This window comes from Truncatella angustata (genome assembly GCF_020726525.1).
Source record: "Truncatella angustata strain MPI-SDFR-AT-0073 chromosome Unknown BKA67scaffold_2, whole genome shotgun sequence".
Taxonomy (NCBI): domain Eukaryota; kingdom Fungi; phylum Ascomycota; class Sordariomycetes; order Amphisphaeriales; family Sporocadaceae; genus Truncatella; species Truncatella angustata.
Window position 1 is genome coordinate 5,286,534 of NW_025763382.1, and position 13,921 is coordinate 5,300,454.

Below are 13,921 nucleotides of genomic sequence, written 5' to 3' on the forward strand. Positions count from 1 at the left end.
TTGCCATACTTCTCGAGGGCGTTGTAAACTTCCCTACGGACGTTGGTTTCATTCTTGATACACGAATGGCAAGGTTTGACGAGCTTGGCAGTTCGAATCTGCACCTGAAAGGGGCCTTTGTAAGCTCGAGTAAAAAGCCACTTCCAGAAAGTTCGGTTGGCATGGCACTCAACATCGGCCAACCAGACATGTTCACCGTCCCCCGTGGTTTTGGGTGGCATAACCGTGGGCATATGGCAGACTTTACACAACGGCACAAAAAGGGTTAGGATCCGGTGCTCCGCGTCCATTACCCGTTGGGCCCAGTAGCTATCCTTATCGATTTGTATACCAGTAATGCTTCGTGCTGCGATGTCGTAATCGTCCTCGAAAACATCCACCATTTGTTCTTGCATACTTTCTTTCAATGCCCATTGATAGGTGTCAGGAAGGAATTGTCTGGAAGTTGGTGCCTCCTCATCGCCGCTGCTGTTGCTTGGAGATCTGACATGGCGGCCGTAGGAGTCGTGCTTGAATATCTGCTTCATCTTTGGGTCCTTGCGGTTGTGTTGGAACTCTTGGTATCCGCGGAATAAACAATCCTCGCAGATCCAGCGAGTAGGAGCGTTGGGGTCGGATGGCCACTGGAGTTCAGGGCAGTGCCAGCGGTTGTCATAATCGAATGTTCCCTGTTGTGATTCCTCCTTCCAGTCTTCAAGTCTCTGGTTCAAGTTATCGCATGGTTGTAGGATGTACTTGGTCGTGGAATTGGTATCTTCTACACACTCGTACTTTCCCGCTTTCATGAGCTTCAACTTGCACATGTAGCAGTCAAGCTTCTGTAGATGGCACATCTTGGCGAGGTGAATAAGAGTCTAAAACGGGCTTTGTCAGTATGCCAACTGAAGAATGAGATAAGATTAAAAGTTGGCTAGGATGAGACGGAAGTTGAGTGGGATAGGACGGAACATCGAGCAAGATGAAATGGAAAGTATAGTAGGATAAGACAGAAAGTTGAGTGTGATGATATGGGATCCGAGTAAGATATGGCCGTGTATATCACGTATGGCTAGATAGATAATCTCGCAGGATTGGAGGCACCCATGGAATAACATAGAGAAACGCTGTGATAATATGAACAACTCAAGGGATAAAGATTCAAGGGTTAATTAGAACAACGAGAAATGCATAAGGGAACAAGATGGATGAAAATAAGATAAAATAATAGAAAACTCGACATACCTGCCAGTCGATCAAGCGATAATGAAATTGGATGGATGTTGATGGTATCGGCGTCTGGTTTGAAGGTGAACATCACCGACTTTTGAGATCGACCAAAAATAAATACCCAAATGGTGTATGGGATTAAACAGTGAATGTCGCCGATTTCTGAAATTGATTCAAAACAAAAAGGGGGGGAGGGGGAATGGCGATGAACGGTAGGCAACTGACGCCCCTGGCGAAATTGCACGGTTGAATGGTAGTGGAAAGTAGACTTGGGTGTTTCTCGCCAGTAAAAGCAACAATCTTGTACGGAGTGTGCCGTGTAAAGATGAGAGGTAGGTAGTGGGGGAGCTCGTTGTAGTCTTACAGTCGGATCGAGAATTTTGTTATTGTTGCTGGGGTAAAAGTAAGTCGTTGATTGTTAGCCCGCTCTGGAAGAGGAACAATTTAGGACTTTGATGGCCTTGTTTCTGCGGTAGTGGAGGTTTTCAAGGTATCTAAAACAATATCGACTCATCCCACGGCGTCGTCGAAGCACTGTCTCCTCCAGAATGCTGGACAGGCGAATGAATTGAGTGCACCGACGAGATGCGACTGGTTTAGTCGCAGGTTCTAAGGGTGTGGAAGTAGAGAAAAACAAGAAGGAGCCAAGCAAGCTCCAAGGTAACAGGGCCAACAGCCCAGATCCAATGGTAGGGACCAAATTCGTCGCCGAATATCTCCCGAAGTATGAACCAGAGGATGAGGCAACCAATTAGCTCCCGAACGGTGACTTTGACACCAAAAACGGTGAACGGCATGGTGCGCTGGGAACGAATGGTGATGGTCTGGGGCTGTGGTGTGAATGAGTGGTGTAAATCTGTGTTGAAGTTCTTGTGGGATGAGGCGGACGTAGTTTGAAGGCTCAAAATTATAGTCGATGTAATGCAGATGTGAGTTGAATTGTGAAACCTGTCGCCCACCTGAGCTGCTCAAATATTAATTATTTACAGACTCACCATCTAAGCACGTGGGACGTCTAAAACAAATATCAGCAGAATGGCTTGGTCAAGAGATTGACCGCTTCATGTCAGAACGCGTTCGTCCCGCGTCTATCTCGCGTCTATCTCGCGTCATAATGGGAACTGACATAGTCATGTCTTTGTTTGATCTTATATATGTCTCCTTCCATTAAATATACATCTATGAGCCTAGTGAGGATACCTGTAAGTCTGAATCTGTCATCTTTATTAATTGCTAAGTTGGATACCTGAAGGATACTGTCTGACCTCTAAACTGGATATACGTTATGTTCATGTGAGCAAAGGATTGTTGCTTATCAATACCATATGTATCTAGCGACAATCTAATTGGTGCGCCACTTTACACCTTAGATTAACTGAAGCAATAATTGATGAGTAACTAACTAGGAGGTATAATATAAAGCTAGCAGCTTCACAGAACTACTATAGACCAGCAAAATTTATTAGCGTATATAATGGGAGAGTCATGCCATTGATTTAATGCTAGTCATTCCATCTGCAAACAGTCATAAGCAACTTGATAAGTGGTGTTTATATGCGAGCCTAACAGATGTGCACAATGTATAAGTTACTACTTGCCTGGGACAATTCCATGAAGACTTTAACTCGGCTTGAGTCTAAGCGGACAATGGCTTAAATCTGACTACTTGCAAGGTTTATGACAATATACATGAGTGTGATTTTATCTCCACTGTTGAGTTAAGTCTGATTTGAGCCTATAGCCAAAAGTACTTCGTCATATTCTGTAGGCATTAATGATGGTGCTAGTAAAGAGACCTTCTTATCCAAGCCTTCTACTTTTTGGTGATGCTACTCTGTAGGGGTAAACTGCAGCAGCAGTCCAACAATCACCGCGGTAGTTGTGCAATATTCCAGTACGCTCTTACCAACGCCAGCCCACTGCCCTGCGTCTCTAAGGTACGTCCTCGGCCCCTTCTATTGGGATCTCTGGCCGGTGTTACCTCTTTTTTATGCAACTCAGTACGCTTTGCATCTTCCGCGTCAATGGGCTTCTGCGCCTGCTTGGCTTCATCGACCGCCAATACTGGGACATTTATGGGCATCTTTTTTTCCGGATCCATTATATTGTTCGGCGGGGCGGCTCGCCACGTCGTGTCATTCGGCACGCCATGATTCCGGTAGTCGATCCCGGCATCTTGGTGGTCGATACCGTCATCTACCATACTGGGCCAGGTCCCAGTGAAGTTCGCCAACAGCCCAGCTGTCCACCACATACCGAACACACCATCTTTGCTGCGAGTCTTTAACGCCGCATCAGCGTTCCACTTGAGCCAACCGCCGTAGCTCGCGCAGGCCTCGTCGTGGGACTTTTGTACAGCGTCGAAGGACTTGGTATCCACATTGAATCCCAAGTCGAGCGGCGGTATGTTGAGCGGTGCGCAGAAGTAGGTCAGATGATGGAAGAAGATGCCCTTGAATGTCTGGCCATCCTGGCTACAGGTGCCGCTAGCGTCGCAGTTTTCTTCCATGATGCCCAACCGCCCGAGACCGTGCCAACGAGGTATTGCATCTGGGGCGAGGTCCGAGTATTCCTCGTGCGATCTGTCGTGCTTGAGATCGTAGCCCGTCGCATTGATGACGTTTTGGACGAGCTGGTGGCCTTCCCGGAGATATGAGATGGCACCTGTGGCCTCCCAGAGACCGCGCTGGCCTGTCAGGAGAACGCCTTGATTATAGGTAAAGACCATGTTGTTGCGCTCGTCACATTTCGTGTTGTTACTTGCGGGGTTGGCATATCCGCTGATGTGAAAGCCATCCGTGAAGAGACCGTAGGGGTTGGTCATGTTAGAACCAATGAGCCACTTATATCCGTCTACAGCGGCTTTGAGAAATTTAGGATCCCGTGAGATGGTGTACTCGTTGGCACCCAATCTACCAAAATCTTGCCCATTTGCCTTTGCTGAAAATGGTGACGCGTTATGATCACCGGGAAAATAAAGATACATTGAGATTGAAGCGGCGACAAATAGCTCATTGGTGATGGCATTTTTATAGGGTAGGAGCCTCGGATTCCATGTCATGCCACCGCCACACAGTTTCGTATCCCAGCCTTTCTCCGCCAGATCCCAGAAGACGCGCGCCCGGTGAGAGAACGCGGGCACCCAGAGGTTTCCGTGCCAGGACTGGTTACGTAGTGATGAACCCACAGTGTCCATAGTTCGCACCTGTGAGATGGCATTCTGCGTCCGCAATGTATAGTGAAGGTCCGTGTGATCGTGAATGAAGCGCACCGCCTCAAGCCAGCCCAGGACGACCCATAGAATATCGTCGTACGCTTCTTGCCTAATCTCGAAGGCATTCTCTCCGAAATAGTAGGCCGTGATCTGGGAGAAGTAGTTTTCTACGAGATTCTCCTTGAGTTTCCAATCCTCTACAGCATCGACACTCGATTCGAGTAAAGTGAACGCTTCGGAGACGCTGCGCAATGCCCCTGAAACGTGCGTTCCTATTACAGCGCCAGTCCAGTCTATGGAGGTTGGCCATGTGCCTAACCAAGCGGCAAAATACTCATCTTGCATGACACTAACACTGTCGAGCACTTCGGAGAGAACAGTCAAGTCGGGGCTTTTGAACGCCGCATCATTGAGTCTTTCTGCAACGTCGCCGGGAACAAAACTCTTTGGCCCAAGGGGAATGCAAGACCGAATGCCATCGAAGAAGACGGGGCATTCTCCCTCCACTGTAATGGCGCTAGCACCGAGAGGCAGCAGCGTCCACAACGGTATAGCGAAGACGGCTAAAGGTAGGGACTGCATTCCTCTCAAAAGCCATGCCAGCAGCAGATCAATCATAATAATCGCAGCCCGCAATTAAAAGAAGCCCGCACGCGGTCGAAAGCACAAAACCACTCAAGTCTCCTGGCAAGGGTGCGGATATACACTGCCAGGCCGAACTGTTGCACTTCAAAACTGAGCCTCTAATATGAAATGATCCAACAGGACGATATCTCGCAAGCAGTCAAGCTTTCAGTGATACCAAAGACAAAACAAGAAGGAAAGAAAAGACCAAGGTGGGAAAAACCAGAGTTGGCAGAAATTCCGAAATGCAGGAACAGCGGCATGAGACGTGCGAGTCAAGATCGGATGTAGAATAGTCGCGCAACGGCTCTCCGAGGCGAACCAGCGCCCTGTTTCTTGCAGGTGGATCTTGTGCTGGAGACGCATCACACCGGATCCAAGATGGCGTTACGGAATAAGTACGCATGTTGCAGCACGCGTTGAGCACGAGGTCCCCCCGCCAAGGGTTTTGCGGGGTAGAATGACCCTGATCTGACTGCTGGATGTGCGGTGGTTGGGATTGCGTGTCAGGATTATGATTCTCCAAAGCTCTAACCAAAGTATTTCGATCCTCGCGGCGGAATTAACAAGGATGCCATTAATGGAACATACCACTTTCACCTCAGTTAATCCAGTGATACTGCCGTGTCGAACAAATTCTTATCGCCGACATGCTTTGGCCAGGGATGTTGAGAATGCAACTACTGGTCGAAGAAATCAAGCTAGATCTGAAGATGGATGGATATCTGGTTGAGGGCCTATACTTTGGGAGCATGATACTGAAAATTCCTCTTTGATCATGTCCCGTAAGAGTTGACTGAACTATGAGTAGACAGAAATTATCGTGTTTTGACATGACTGACTGCAGCCGCTACCACTGCCTTGTGCACTCTTACCGTTGGTCCCTCTGGTTGAGGTGCTATAACCTTTAGACTAGGTTAGCATGAACAAGGGAATTTCGTGGAGACGACCAAGCCAAGGTAACTGGCTGAATAAAAGCTGTGGCGCCTTGCTTGCAATTGCAGTTGTTGCCGCCAGTTGCAAGCAGCAGCCGCAACCACTTCCATCAATCACATGCATCGCATCGCATCGCGTTACTCAACGCGTCTTTGAGAGTGACAATCGGACGGTTCACATTCCATACACTCAACAACATCCCCGAGGAGTCAATGATTCGGTCACAGGCCGCCACAGAGCATGGCCACAAGTACGATATTTAAAATCTCTAATGCATGGCAAGGCACTAACAGAATCCAGGTCGTGGAACGCGTATGCAGGAGCGCATGCGTGGGGCAGGACGCCATGAAGTAGCAGATGATTCATTCGGCTTCATTCTGCCCGTCGAAGAGGCGTCTGAACCTCCTCTTCCTAATCCAGAGCCACAGTCCGAGGACGAGCCCACGCCCACAACACATGTGCATGCACATGCACATGCGCCAACGCCAACGCCAACGTCAAATACATCCGCCAAAAGACGACGATTGGGTGATGCTGCTACTACCACTAATGCTGAAAATCCGCAAGCAAGTCCGCAAAGACAAAATGAATCTCAATCGCAACCCCCGAGCACTGCTTCCAAGGCAGGTCCGTACGATATGTTACAGGACGAATCTCAAGAAACGGAGACCGAAAGTCTATCATCAGCGCGCCGAACCACAGCAGAAGCCGACCTTGAGGGTGGAAATGAAGACAACCTGGGGTCATTGCCCAAAGCGATCGCACGACCAACATCCAGAGACTCCATATCCTCCAGATTATCGGTTGGGCCGCATGTTACCGAGGAAGAAGTTACTGAAAGCCCGGCCGCTGCTCCTGGAAGTGGGCATAGGAGACGAGTCAGAGTAAACACTGTGGCTACGCAAAGCGCACAATTGCAGAGAATGGTTATGGACCAGGAAGCCGGCGATACAGCAGAGCTCGCGACCTCATCGCCGTTAGCACGTAAGACGCGGATGAGCGGTGTGACACCGAGCGCATTATCCACAAGGTCGATACGGACAATTGGTAGAAGCACTCTTGCCCAATCCGCTATGGAGGCCGATGAACTCTCGCCTGTATTGCGGCCTTCGAGGAAGAGTAATAGTACAGCAGGCAGTGGCTCTGCTCGCTCGAGCCTCAGTGCTGCTCGACGAAGCACTCTGGACACGATGGATGGTGAGCCTGATGAACTGTCATCGCCTGTTCCACCACAAGAACGCCTACGGCCAGCGCAAACGAAATCCAACCTATTCCAAGCTGCTTCGCTCGTAGAAAACCGGCGCAAAGCCCAAGAAAGATTCAAGGCCAAAAGATCAAAGCAGGCCACTTCGGTAATCGTGACTGGTCGAGAATCAGAAGTGGACCCTGACGACGAAGAACATGCGTCTGAAGATGTAGAGGTTTCAGAACAAGCAGAAGAGATTCAGGTCGAGGAAGCTGCGCAAGTTCTTGGGGAAAAGCGGCGTCGGCCTAGCCCCCCAAGGGACGAGTCGCCAGAGCTCGATGCACCAAGAGATATTTCTACGGTTCCCACCAAGAAGCGGCGCCAAAAGCGTTCACAAGATAGCCCGGCGAAACAGTCACAGCCCAAAGCTGTGAAGCAAAAAAAACATGGCGAAAAGCCCAAGCGGAAGAGACATAGTGGCGAGGACGAGCTTGTACCTATTACTGTTCAGAGGTATACACGGCGCCAGCAGTACAACGAGGGTGACACGGATGCTGATATATTAGGCGCTGAGATTCCTTTTGCGAATCGGAGTGGCGTCAATGTTGTCGATGTGCTCACACAGATGTGTGACGAGGTCATCGACTCAAACCTTACAATATTACACGAAGCAGCTCTCAGTGCTGATAGCTCTGCCACAAAGAAGGAGTACAGGACAAAATTACGGGCACTTGAAGCATTTCAAGAGGAATTGCGAACTCGGCTGCTCGAACATACCATTGCATTGGACAACCTACATTCGCTTAAGAAGCGTGTACGATCCATCCAGAAAGAGAAGCTCGCTCTAAGGAATGATATCATTCGCATTCGTGCAGAGCGGGAGCAGGTTGCCCTCAAAATGGATGCTGTACGAATACGACACGAAAAGAACAACAAGCAGACCCTCGTAAGTGGCAGGCATTATCAACAACTTCCGGTCGTAGTACTAATCGCACATTAGGATCAACTCAATCTTTCAACCACCATGCATAACATCGACCTAGCAGTCGAAAATGGTCGACAAGCTGCTGAACTTGGGCCAAAAGAGCAAAAAAATGCCGAACTGGCTAATCTCGAATTACTGGTCTCGCGCATAGCGGGCCAAGTGACAACGGGCGAGGGCAATGGTAATTTGCAACAGATTCAGGATTTCAATGCATTCCTAGAGCGAGCTGCAGCTGCTTTGGAGGCACGGTGAAGGCTGTTTTGCAAATAAATGCATTCTGAAGTGTGGGTGTGCATGCAGAGCCCACAACCTACTACCTACAACGACAAAGAGATGACTGCTGTATGTAGCATGGTTGAGGCTGACCTCTGAAATCTTTGCGCATCGCAATCAAGTCAGCAACTCAAGGGATGTACAAAAGCACAAGTAGAAAATGTGGCATGACAACGCTATCACGAAGCACATGGGTTACGAGAGTCTGGACCCGCAAACGAGGCTATAGCGCGGACCACGGTAGTCGAACTGAGACTTACATACAGTAGTTGTTGGTCAACTGAAAGCTTGATATCCACTATCCGTAAGGTTACCTCGTTTTAGAACGCGCCATTGTGTTACGAAACACCTCAAGCTTTTACAGACTTGGACCCTCGATCAGGTCAATTGCGGCTTTGCCGAAGGCTGCGTGTTTGATGCGCTAATCCGGATCCACAACAGGCCAACCTATGCATTTGGTAAAATAAGATGCTGCCCGGTAAACATGAATCTGTTCCGAGGATGTAAGGCGTACTATGCCAAGCTATGTACATAGTATACCGTGGCACTGCACGTAGCTTACTTGGCTGAAGCTTCTTGCTAACGTTAGGCCCACAAACGCCTAACGCGGCATTAGCATTGGCTGTGTCGTACTTTCCGGCACATAACATTGACAGTAACAGCGACAAGATGCCGAACTTCCGTCAACCACTCAATTTTCTCACCATAGCCACCAGCTTGACTTGATTAACGGCACCAGAAACCCGAGCATTTCAAGCTTATCTGAGGCGCAGACCAAGCTATTATGTATGTGGACGTACATAGTGGAAGATGCAACAGAGTCGGATCCGTTCTGGAGAGCCCACAACAACGTAGACTAACCCACAGAAACAGCACATTACTCTGCAGTTACGTTGCATCATCCATGAGTTTTCATTCGATAGGATTAGGATTATGGAGGTCATTCCCCCCCCAGGCAATGCGTTTGGAGGTTGCCCAATCCCGTTAGCGAAACCATAAATGTGCCCATCCGGTCGTTTCAAAGCCTCCAATGATCCAACCACATGGAGCTCCCCGTCTGACGCTGCCACAATCAGACGCCCAATTGAGATTGGAATGGCAGCGCCAGTTGGCCGCCTTGACATAGATCGGGTTATTCCATAGAGCTCATACCAGCGGTCTGGCGGAAGGATGGGCGATGGGTCAGGGTCCATGGCAACAGGACCCAGTTCAAGCCCGTCGTCCCCTGCATATTAGGTTCCCTCAATTCTCATCCCAAGTTTAAAAGTGTCTCAGGGTAGACCATCTCTCGCACACACTCTCTCACACAAACCAACACACACGCAACACCAACACCACTCTCACTTGTAAACACATACACAATCCATCAAGATGCCCGCCCCCCAGGAGCCCATGCAGCAAGCACCTATGGATGCCGCCCCGGCCAACGGTGTCGTCAGCCAGCAGCCGGTACGTTTCCGATTGTGCTCCTCAATTTCGTGTCCTTTGGTCTGTCAACCCAAACTAACGTCTCGACGGTAGTCCGCTGAGCCCCAACCCGACATGAACCTCCGCGGTGGTGAGGAGGCCGGTTGCGAGATCTGCTGCGGTCTCTGCGCCTGCCAGGAGGGCTGCTGCTAAGCGCACTCTTTTACGACCTGACGAATCACCTTCCTCTCAGAGAAAACCCGACGCTCGGTCAAGCGTCCGGTTCACGGATACGCGCGATGGTAACGGAAAGACCTGAAGGAAAGGAACCTCTACTGGTGGCCTGAGAGAGCCAGAGACTTACAGCGATGTCAATTGATTGAATGATACCTCCAAATCTGTTCCTGTTTCCTCTCATCGCATCATCGTGACATTGTTGCTTCTTACCAAGTTGCTGGGTTTGTTTAGGCACAGGTGCGCATATATATGCACATATAAACATTCCACCCAATGATGCCATCATCCCGTCATTTGACACAATTATAGCTAGTGTTCAGGGTGCTGCAGTGGCAATTGTCGATTTAAGCCTTTTTGACGCGCTGAGCCAAGAGCCAAGGCCGTCTTGGCGATTCGAACCGGCTTGGCAGGGCTGGATCTCTGCGACGAAGGAGCTCTATTTTCTGCCGCACAACTGCAATGTCGATCTTCTTTTTCTCTAGTCTAGTGCATTATGATTGCCGTTCGATCATTGTCGCAACTCGTGCTGGCTGGGACGTTTTTTGCGATGTGCTAGAGACACACTATCGTGGTTGACTTGCTTTACCTGCTCGACACGGTGCCGCACACTGACCACTAAAATCTCACAGTAAGCAGCTGACGACTAAACATGAAAGACATGGTTTTTTTTTGTCCAATGTCTATGGGGTGAGGCTCCGCTAACTTGATTGTACCCTCCGACGCTTTTTCGTTCGGAAAGATGTGACAACCGACTGACTCTAGGCGTTTCCTGAAACCATCTGAAGCACATACAAATTGCGATCGAGTATTAGAGTTTATCAGATGTAACCAAATTTACGTCCAGGACTTCATATCGACAGTCTTTCTGAAGCACCTCTCTCTACAAGGTCAATCTGCTATGTGCTTTCTCTGCATTCGACACATCACCTTGGAATATCATTGAAATGCGTTTGATCTCCTTCACCACAGCTACACGTTTCCGGCCCAACCAAGAATATTCTCTGTGATCATCGTAGCGGTCGGGTCGAAAATGGTGCTGTTTGTTACTATTGCCTAGTTGTAAATGATGCGTCTCTTGATATCTACGTGCAGAAGAGAGGCGTCACGAGACACTAGCGGCTAGAGACTGGAAGCTTAGCAACAATATTAGCAAGTTTACATTTGGAAGAAACTACCTTTCGGGAAATTGTTCCAGGTTTGAGATGCGACCATATCTCAGGCTTTACCAATAAATCACCACAGAGTATGCTACCTATGTCTCAGGATTCAGTTTTCCCAAATGATATCATGTTTGGCATCACTGGAAAGGTGATTTCGTTTGCAGTCCACATCATACCCGCGACAGGCATGCTATAGTGTCAAATATATACCTTGAACGATGGAGAGTCCAACTGACTATTAGCAACAGTTTCTCTGAGCTGATGAGCGATGTCAGTGCTGGGCCAGTTGCCGTTCATTTTGCGGGTCTATCAAATAGCAACTGTTTTCAAAAAGCACAATTACAATATATAAGAAACGTTACTATTAATCATATGGCTACCATGTCGTAGGCGGGAGTAGAATAGATGGCTCTTAACAGATGGTATAGAATCAAAGAATGATTCTTGCTCTGCGTTGAAGACCAAATACGTTGGGGATTATTGCCCACCGAGGTTTAACACGAAGGTGTTGAAAAGTATTAAACTGTGTGCTACACTCCAATAGAAGTTCACGGTCTGAAAATAAATCTGAAACACAGTACCATCAGTCTTAAACTATCTATGAACTTCTCCCGGGACCCTCTAATGTCTCGCCCGGGGACTAGATCGAATTGTAAGCATATACGATCAAGGTGGTGAGTCGTCAGATGTCCATAAAAGCCAGCTGCTTCTCGACGCAAGAGGTGCGGCCAGTAGAGAAAGGTGCATACTCTGATGCATCTTGATCCGATGCGGACATGTTGTCCAACTTTCAGGTATATACTCTACTCCTTGGGTAAAACTGCGCTCATTTATGTTTCTGCTTCCTAGTCCGAGAATAATTGCAGGCAATCGGCATTACGTACCTCTGCATATGACTCAGGAGGGCATTATCATGGAAGTATTGCCGGGTATCCACCTTCCACAGATCGGTGCGCCCTCGGGCGGTGTCATACGTCGCAAGCCTGAAGAATGATGGGCATAAAGACATAGTGCCTCATCGATGCCGGCTTGATAATACTCCAACTTGGCCCACGAACTATTATCGAGCTTCTCCGCCCCACCCTTCTCGACTACTACGTGATCAGTTTCTTCGCGTAATTTCCTGAGAACGTCTGGGTGTTCTATAAGTTCGTAAAGTAGCCATGTGAGCACAATCGCTATCGTGTCACCATCCGTGACAACTACGAGGCACAGGTCTCCTCGAACCTTCTGAGTATCTTGCAAACTAATTTCAAAGACGATCAGCGATTGATATGTGTGTCCGTGGCTCTAACACCAACCTACAGAAAAGCTAGGCTTGACACTGTGCTCAGAAGTAACCCAGTGGAAAATATCAGGGACATATGGCTCTTTGTGGAAACCCTTCTCAATCTGTTGTCTCAGCCACTCTTGGAATCATAGATACTCACTGCTCAAGCCGTAAATCTTCCTGACAATTGGAAACGGCAGGCCGAGATGGCCGAACATACCTACCAAGATCGACCGCTCGTGTGCCGACTTCCAGAAGCGGGCTTCCTTGTCATCTCTTATGATTCCGGAATTATCCTCAAAGGCCAGGATATCCATGACGTCGAAACTAGAAAAAGGTTGAACCATCTGGAGACGCCGAAGGTCTGACCCTGCCGCTCCGCCATGCGGACAAGGAGCTGGTCTGCGTAATCGTTGACACGGCCCTTGTAGTCATTCAAGGCTGAAAAGCGAGTTTCTGTCAGTTAGCTAGCTTTCATTGGAAGCAATTGAAATCTCACCTTTCGAAGTAAAAGCCTGATCTCGAAGTCTCTGGTGCCTTCATACTGAACAGGATAGCTGTGGAGTAGTGCTTGAAGGACGAGTGGTGCTCTCAACAGTGTAAATGACCAAAGATCCCACTTCTCGACTCGCAGAGAGAAAATATGGTTGGCAACACCAAAGACAAACATCAGTAGCCATTCCTAGGAACCGTGGGGAGCCGAGTTCTGGTGACAGTAATTTACGTTGTCAGTAGGAACTCACTGAGAGCTGTTGAAGGTAAGTACGAGGATCATGCCCAGTTTGTTTTAAACTCGTATAGTTGTAGAACGGGTTCTTGACGTGCAAGAGTCTACTAAGTACTAGTCTAGGGTCGGATCAGTCCAAATGAACCCAGACGCAACGGTACAGACTAAAAAGTCTCCGATAACCCGGATTAGATACCTGATCTTGAAACCAATAAGTGCAATAGTGAACCATATTCGCGGTACTAATGCGTCTCTTAAGCGCTCGGCTAGCCTCCGTGACCCCACGATGCACTAATGCCAAGTATCTCATACGTTATCACACTTCGGGCTGTAGGTTCTACAACAAGCCTGAACGAGGACATATGTATTCAAAGAAGAAAAGCGAAAGAAACTAAATGTCATCTTATAGTACCGCCAATGAACCAGGGTGTTGTCATGCTTGTCTAACACTGGAGCTTTAATACTCGCGGGAAACAATCTAAGCCTAAGTTAACTGTGCCTCAAAGGCATCGCATATGCAGCAGCATTGATAGATCTTTCTTTCTTGCAAAGTTTGGTATTATCGCAGTAGAAATACATGATAATTTGACCCAAGGGTCTGAGCAAAGGCCCAGTATCGCATATTTGGGTTTCGCATCACTCTAAATACGACAAGGGGATTTATATCTTCAAGGGTTTGCACAATTATGCCTCCTC

The 13,921-nt window shown here is 48.4% G+C and overlaps 4 protein-coding genes across 4 annotated transcripts; 2 read left to right on the plus strand and 2 right to left on the minus strand.

Annotated features, from left to right (window-relative positions):
• Positions 1–1,802: 1,802 nt before the first annotated feature.
• BKA67DRAFT_656073 (uncharacterized protein) lies at positions 1,803–5,002 on the minus strand (the record flags this gene model as incomplete). The annotated part of the gene is made up of 2 exons (XM_046106882.1): positions 1,803–2,036; positions 3,113–5,002. The coding sequence occupies 2 exons, from the start codon at positions 5,000–5,002 to the stop codon at positions 1,803–1,805; spliced, it is 2,124 nt and encodes a 707-aa protein (XP_045962064.1).
• A 1,048-nt stretch (positions 5,003–6,050) lies between these two features.
• On the plus strand, positions 6,051–8,805 carry BKA67DRAFT_199736 (uncharacterized protein). Its single transcript, XM_046095410.1, has 3 exons — positions 6,051–6,230; positions 6,281–8,112; positions 8,167–8,805. The coding sequence occupies exons 1-3, from the start codon at positions 6,221–6,223 to the stop codon at positions 8,401–8,403; spliced, it is 2,079 nt and encodes a 692-aa protein (XP_045962065.1). The 5' UTR covers positions 6,051–6,220; the 3' UTR covers positions 8,404–8,805.
• Positions 8,806–9,795: 990 nt separating this feature from the next.
• On the plus strand, positions 9,796–10,044 carry BKA67DRAFT_656075 (uncharacterized protein; the record flags this gene model as incomplete). Its single annotated transcript, XM_046106883.1, has 2 exons — positions 9,796–9,873; positions 9,946–10,044. The coding sequence occupies 2 exons, from the start codon at positions 9,796–9,798 to the stop codon at positions 10,042–10,044; spliced, it is 177 nt and encodes a 58-aa protein (XP_045962066.1).
• Positions 10,045–12,125: 2,081 nt separating this feature from the next.
• On the minus strand, positions 12,126–12,815 carry BKA67DRAFT_656076 (cytochrome P450; the record flags this gene model as incomplete). Its single annotated transcript, XM_046106884.1, has 3 exons — positions 12,126–12,458; positions 12,534–12,620; positions 12,723–12,815. The coding sequence occupies 3 exons, from the start codon at positions 12,813–12,815 to the stop codon at positions 12,126–12,128; spliced, it is 513 nt and encodes a 170-aa protein (XP_045962067.1).
• Positions 12,816–13,921: the final 1,106 nt, after the last annotated feature.